The sequence below is a fragment of the Larus michahellis genome, chromosome 4 (assembly GCF_964199755.1).
Source record: "Larus michahellis chromosome 4, bLarMic1.1, whole genome shotgun sequence".
NCBI classification, from domain to species: domain Eukaryota; kingdom Metazoa; phylum Chordata; class Aves; order Charadriiformes; family Laridae; genus Larus; species Larus michahellis.
The window spans coordinates 48,529,749-48,537,103 of NC_133899.1; the positions used below are offsets into that span (position 1 = coordinate 48,529,749).

Below are 7,355 nucleotides of genomic sequence, written 5' to 3' on the forward strand. Positions count from 1 at the left end.
TAACCCAGCTCTCAATGATCCCTGGGACTTACGGAACCAAAACATGGCACTGTAAATTCACTAAAGATTGATCCTTTGCAAAACATGACATCAGTACTAACCTTGGGAATTAAGAGAAGAATAGCCTTCCCTTCAAAGAAAGGCCTCATCAGCAATAGAGATGGGGAGTAGAAACCTGAGCAGATTGCTTGTGTGTCATTCTTCTAATATGTTTAATATTTTATCCATAGTAGAGATTAGTGTCATTTTTCTTGCCTGGCAACTTAATGTGTGAGTGCACGGCCAAGTCTGCTATCCCCCCAAATTGATAGAACTTATTCACACACGTGAAAAGACTGTATGGGTCAAAATGAAACCTTGCACACGTTGATACTTCGTACAGGGGGAGCGTATACGTGCAGTTTGACTCAACACACATCTTAAAATCGCAGTCTTGCAGATCTGATGTGTGTGAAACTTTGACTGAAGTTGGTGAGAAGTGCCTATTTCAGACTCCAGGTGGGACCTTGACTATGTCAAGTTGCTAGGACAGCCCATAGGCAGTGAGAAGAAAGGGCTGTGGTGCCACTCTATTCTTCTGCGGATGCTCTGTCTTTCTTTCATGCCTCTTTGCTCCAATACCCAAATCCCAAAGAAAACCAAACAGAAACACCACCACCACCCCAAGCATGAGATGGGAGCAACAGGAGGAGAGAGAGAGAAGAAAAAGTGACAAAAATCGGACCTACCTTTCTGGGAAGTTAAGGGCTGTAGAAAAAAATTCCCTCTGATGGTGATTTCTTAGGAGACACTGACAATAATGGTTTCAATTCTTTCTTTTAAAAAACCCCTTAGTTAGAAAATCTCTTGGTATTCCCTCATCCTGGCTCTCAGCCTGTGTTAGTGATGAAACAAGCCACTCTATAGAGAATGAGAAGATTTTGAGTCACAGCTTTTTTAGTGCAATTTGAGTTAGCCTAAGTGAAGTAAAAAGAATTGTCTCAGAACATAATTCATTCTGTTCTTTTTCATTTACAAACACAACACCTTTTCCTTCCAGTTTCATTTTTAAGGGTGACCTGAATATTTGACAATGTTCTTTTAAGTCGCTCAAATGGGCTTTCTTACATACTGTTACTGGCAAGAGACGGCCTCATCAGCATTCCCGAAGTGGAGTTGTGCTTACATCCAGAAATGAGAAGGGTTAAGAAAGTGGGTAGCTCGTCTCTTTAGGCAAAAAAAAAAAAGCAGGGTAAAGGGGGAATCTTAAAGAAGACAGGGTATGGGGTAGCAATTGTTAAGGGAAGCTATCGTAAGAAGTGTTTGCTGTAACATTTTGCCTTGGGAGAACAGAGGGAGTGCTTGGGAGAACAGATGTCAGTGTTTCTGACATCCTGCCTGGTTTTCCTGTTTCACGTCCTAAAAGGGGTTTGGCCATTTGGAACCCTTTAGTTTGTGCTGTAACTTTGCATTCAACTAGGATGTAGATGTCAAAGGTCAAAGTTCACTTTTTGCCTTCTCTCTCTCTTTTTCTCACCCACACCCCTTCCCCTCAATTTTATAGGGCGATATCCATGAGGATTTTTGCAGTGTTTGCAGAAAAAGCGGGCAGTTGCTGATGTGTGACACATGTTCACGTGTTTATCACCTGGACTGTCTGGACCCGCCTCTGAAAACCATTCCCAAGGGCATGTGGATCTGTCCCAAATGTCAAGACCAGGTATTGTTTGACAGACAGGGAGAGTTATATACAATGCACTGTAAAGATTTTTCCGCATTAAAGAAAATAACCAGATCACTTGGCTGACTTAGCTCAAGACAGTCTGACACTGAACAAATCTATTTGATCTGTAATAGGGCTTGTGTGAATTTGATCAAATTATCTCTGTTGGGATGCGTGCAAATACAAAACTGTTAAGTCTTGCTTCCAGATTTGGGGTCCTTTTACTTATTTTCTGGGCCAAAGCACACAAACTTTTGGGAAAGGTTCTCTATGACCCATAGAAGTTTTCCTGTTCATCTTAAGCTTGTTATTTCTTCAGAAGTTATTAGTATATTCTTCTGAACAAATAAATAAAACATTTGCACAAGCCTACCTCAATAGATAGAGCAAATATAAGCCCCTGTTTGCTCATGTAAATCAAATATCAGAGAGGTTGTCTTCAGTGATCTCTTTAATAATATCATCCAGCATCAGTATAACAAGAATAGGTGAACAGTTTGGTTCTTCTTCCTTCCAGATCCCTTTCTGAAAGTACACAATTGAAGTGAACAGATGATATGTTAATATTTTTTTTATAATTGCATTGAGATTACAAGACAAAGAAGTAAACTATTGTATTCCTGACCCTTACATGGAACTCCAGAAGTTGCAAAGGATTGCTGATAACCATCAGACTGAAGCTGTTAGCGTTCTGTCTGATTTAGCATATTGCTTGGTCGCCCACGTGACCTTCGGTTAGCCAGATGGTAACATAAGAAAACAGCCTGTTCAGAATATGCTGTTCGGAAGAATGAAAATGCAAAACTCAAATGACGTGGTCAGTAGTTGCAAGTGAGGAGGGGGTGTTACCACTTCCCTACTCCTAGAGAGTGGGCTCTAGCCTACTCTCACTTTATCCCTCTTCATATTTCTGTGATAGTTTCCCACAAAATTAAGGGGGAAAATTCTGAGATACTTCACTGTAAAGTGACCGAGCCCTTCTGAGACACCCCTCTGATTCACTTATTCAAGAGACACAATACATCTCTTTCCTCTCAAAATAAAGTTTTTTAGGAAGGAATATGTAGGAAGGATCTGAAAGACAAAATGGTGCTTACCCTTATAAAGAGGGTTTGACAGTTCTATTAAGATGATTCTGATAAGAAGGGGAGATAAGACGGTTTCATATTTTACTAGCCAGGAAGCATGATGTTTGAATGTCAGGTGTGGAGACTGCTCCGTGCCATGAAAAGTTTTCTCCCAGAACAACTAAGATCAGCAGTTTGTCTGAACCATGAAATAATGTTTATGTCTCCTGGCAAGTTTGAGTTCAGATATATTACCCTTTCATTCCTCTTTTAAGTTGTTCAGTTTCATTAGTAGAGTTTATTTGTGGCTATGGAGGGAATTTGAGAAAATGCTGACATTTGTAAGAAACAGGCCTGCTTTGTGGGAGTCACAATACAGTTGTGAATAATTCCCTCTGTTAAATCTCAGAACAGGTCTGTGAAGCTTCATGTTAACAGGACTGAGACTAATGACAGTCATAAAAGAAAACCCTCAGTCTTCCCCTCTTTCTGTCTCTCCTTTTTGCTTACCTAGAGGTAGATTGTATAACAGCTAAATCTCTAAACGCTTTTCTTTCAGATGCTAAAGAAGGAAGAAGCAATCCCATGGCCAGGAACCTTAGCAATTGTTCATTCATATATTGCATATAAAGCAGGTAGGAAAATGGGGAACAACACTTCCGTTTCACTTTTAACAATGGAAGATGTTATTTTGGGAATGGGATAGAATGGTACTTCCTTTACAAAAGGAAATTAAAGGGAAGGAACCTTAATCGCTAGTCCAGTGGAAATAGCTGTCTAAATGTTAAGCCTTCGGTGATGCTTGTGTATGCCGGTGAAATTTTGCTTGTGATTTAGTACACAAGTTGTTGAATTGACTTTAAACACAATTACATTCTTTAAAAGAACCATTTTAGAGCCTCTGTCCACTGTTGTAACAGGAACATTTTAAATATTCGATTAATATTCTGTTTTGTAGCAAAAGAAGAGGAAAAACAGAAACTACTTAAATGGAGTTCAGATTTAAAACAGGAAAGAGAACAACTAGAGCAGAAGGTCAAACAGCTCAGCAATTCTATAACGGTGAGTATTGCCCTTCTAAATAGCTTTGCACCTGTGTTCTGTTGCCGGAACGCAGAGAGAAAACTGGAGAACGAGTCCATGTGCTAGACCTGTCTTCCACTGGATTAACTGAGAATTGAGTGAGCGCTTTCCTTTGCTTTTCTAGGACTTTGGGGAGCAGGAATGAAATACAGGCAACATATACTTAGATTGAGTCACTTATACATGATCCGTGCTGACTGTGTATTGTAGATGTGCAGTGACTATAATATCCGTAGGTGACAAACATGACCCAGAGCATTATTTTCTGTGGGCAGTGGATTAAGTCAAATTCTCCAGTGGCTCACTTAAATATGAATAGTTTGGCCTCTGTGTGTAATAAGAGTTACAGTCTTGGTGCACTTTCCAGACCTTCCTAATATGAAAGTGACCATTTACTCATGGCTGGCTCTAGGGCTTTTGGCATGTTGCCTTGGCAGTCAGCAGCGGGACACTGTGCATGCCTCTGCATCACATTAATTAAACAATGTCATACTTCTAATCAGAAGCTGTAGTTTCCACCTTAGTTTATCACAGTGATTGGAGCATACCTGTTAATTTGCTCTCTCTTCTTAGCTTAATATGCAAATCAGGCTCTTCGATTGCCAGCGTAAAGTTTGAGCCCCTCAGTTAGCATAGCCCTAGTCACGATCACAGAATGAAAAATACTGAAATCTCTTATGCGGTAGCATCTGTAAGGCTGGATACATAAGTACAAACTTTTCTTTTTAAATACAGATGCTTTTTGACCTGCCTGTCTTTACCTATTAGAACAAAAGTAAGTTCCCCATGTTTAAAGACCCCTAAATGCTGCCAATACAAATAAAACAATTGTGAGCAAAGAAGTGGTGAGAGGTGCTGGTTATCAGTTCTTGAGGCTGTCATCTTCTGGTTAGCAGTAGCTGGGCATAACCTGAGCAGCACTAGAGCACTAACACTGTTTCCCAGTGATGCAAGCCCTTAACATGAGGGATTGACAGTAGGTAAGGAGAATGGTTTATTTTCTATGATCAAGTCATTGCTTACACTTTCAATGGAACTGTCCTAATAAGACACAAAATAGTCTAAATTTTGTGGCATTCTTATGATGCCATGAGCTGCACATGAAAATAGTAAAGCTGAAACCAACAGTGTCTGGAGATCAGCGTGGATAAAAGGTTTAAAAAATGTAGGAAGGTTGCCATCTTCATGTAAGAACCTGAATGTTACGGACATAGCTACCATCTCCTCCTTTTTGAGAGTTTCAAATACAGATATAAGCAGTTTTTCGCCCTTGAAACATCATTTTTTTTAAAGTTATCTTACCATGACTCTTAACTGATGAGCTGTCTAGGTTACTACCGCTTCTAAGTGAAAGAAGTGGCCACAAAATAAGATTTTCAAGTGAAGAAGGGCTTGTTTTTCTTTTCAAGTGCCCCTTTATTTCTTGAGAGGAGGAAGTGATGTTCCTGCTAAAATGTATGTGAAAGCAAAGGCTGTATCCCATTAGCGGCATGCACACACACTGTCAGCAGTCAGCTGCAGTAGGATGCCTGAGTTTGCAGATCTGAGCTAAAGAAATTTCAGCAGTGCAATACGAATAGAAAAATAATAAGAACATATACATGGAGGTTTCCCTTCAAAAGGAACACAAAAGGATGGAGCTGTCTGTGTGGATTTGCAAAACACCTTGGGATGAAAGGGGGCCATACCAGGTGACAGCTATGTACTGGCAATTTAATTCCTCAGCCTGCAAATAAGAATTCTGCGAAACAGCCCTGAGACACTTTTTCTTCTAGGCTGGGAAAGTGAAATTGTAGCTGCAGTCTTTTCTGCATACTTACATTTAGATCTATGAACATCATATTCCTTCTCTTACCTTCTTTCATTCATAAGCTTGAACTTGTTACTGCTTTTCTGTTTTGCTGCAGAAATGCATGGAAATGAAGAATACCATCCTTGCAAAACAGAAGGAGATGCACAGCTCCTTGGAGAAGGTAAAACAGCTGATCCGCCTCATCCAAGGCATCGACCTTTCAAAACCCATAAACTCTGAAGTCAATTCAGTAGCCATCTCCAATGGCATGGACTCCACTAACAATACTAATGCTGCCACCTCCACCTTAGCCCCCTCCCCTTCCCAGAGCTGCATGGTGAACTGTAACAAGAGCGATGAGACTAAATAACACAGTGAAGTTAAGAAGGCGCCAAGGGAGGTGGCGGCAAGGAGGAAGAGCAAAATAATGAAACTCTAGAAAAGCAAAACCGGATTTCTTCTGGAAAGTGCAGAATTCTTTAGTTCTTTGGTTCCAGAGAGAGCGTGAAGATGCTTGTGCCAGGCGGCACCGGAGTTTGCCAATTGATCCTTCTTATTCTGTGTGTACATGCAAAGTTTGGATCATGTTACATGAATAGTGCCAGCTGGGGGTTCTTTGCCAGCACCATGCCAAGTGAAATAATATATTTACTCTCTCTATATTTTACACCAGTGTGTGCCTGCAGCAGCCTCCACAGCCACTATAGGTTTGTTTTATTTTTGTTTGGGGTGAGGAGCAGGGATGAGGGAGGAGAGCAGGTTTCAAATCCTTATTTGCAGAACAGTTTGTTTAGCTAGGGAAAAACAAAAACAAGTCCAAAGAGCCTGTGGGCTTTTCCTGTTTCTAAACTCTCAGTACTATTAAACCAAAAAAACAGAAATATAAATTATCAAATCCCAGTGCCCAGAAGGGACAAGTCTATCAAATAAGCAGTATTTACTATTGTTTAGACAGGAGATGTACAAAAGGAAAGGAGATGGACTTTTCACTGAGTAACCAGCACATGTACAGGCTGAGGATCTACTGTCCCAACAGCTTTGGGTTAATCCTATTTCTTCACATTAAACACCAGACATGCTTTGCAGAATTGTTTGGGTCCTCACACTCATCCAGAAAGCCTACGTTGGGAACGGGAAAACAGAGGGCCAGAATCCAGGGTCAGCTTGGAGCATTGGACGGAGGTGTCCCAAGAGAAAATGTGCATTGATTACTTGAAAATGAGATTCCAACCCTTTTCTATATTTATAAACAACAAAGGTATCCTGAACAAAGTAACACATGACCCAGATGTGTGAACTGAACAGAGAAATGTCCTTTTCTTTCACTTCCTTTCTCTTCTTTTGGTAACAAGAACTAAATAAGGAATAGAAAAGCTGTTTTTCAGGCTGACAGTCTAATTAAAGAGGTAGATGGGACCTTGCATGGTATAGATTAGAAGTAATAGTGTCAGTGAGATACAGTGAGTCTTTGTGAGTCCTTGTGTCATCGTTTTGGGCACTGTTTTTTTATGCAAGGGCAAAATCTTTGTATCTGGGGGAAAAAACCAACTTTTTTAAATTAAAAAGGAAAATAAAAGATATTGAGGTCTTCCTAGTGTTACTTAAAATAAGATCAAGGTAAGAAACATTGTAAAAAAAAAAAAATTACAAAAGTGCTATTTGTTTCCTAAACAAGTGATTTCTATTAAAAAGGTGTCAGAACTGGAGAAAA

At 40.0% G+C, this 7,355-nt stretch overlaps 1 protein-coding gene across 27 annotated transcripts in view; it reads left to right on the plus strand.

The window, feature by feature from the left end:
• Window positions 1-7,355, plus strand: part of PHF21A (PHD finger protein 21A) — a 134,465-nt gene extending 127,110 nt beyond the window's left edge. For all 27 annotated transcript variants that reach the window (XM_074584540.1, XM_074584529.1, XM_074584536.1 and 24 more), the window contains 4 exons: window positions 1,544-1,699; window positions 3,329-3,404; window positions 3,728-3,831; window positions 5,760-7,355. In XM_074584540.1, coding sequence (XP_074440641.1) covers window positions 1,544-1,699; window positions 3,329-3,404; window positions 3,728-3,831; window positions 5,760-6,014 — 591 coding nt within the window. In that variant the 3' untranslated portion in view covers window positions 6,015-7,355. The remainder of the gene's footprint in view (window positions 1-1,543; window positions 1,700-3,328; window positions 3,405-3,727; window positions 3,832-5,759) is intronic.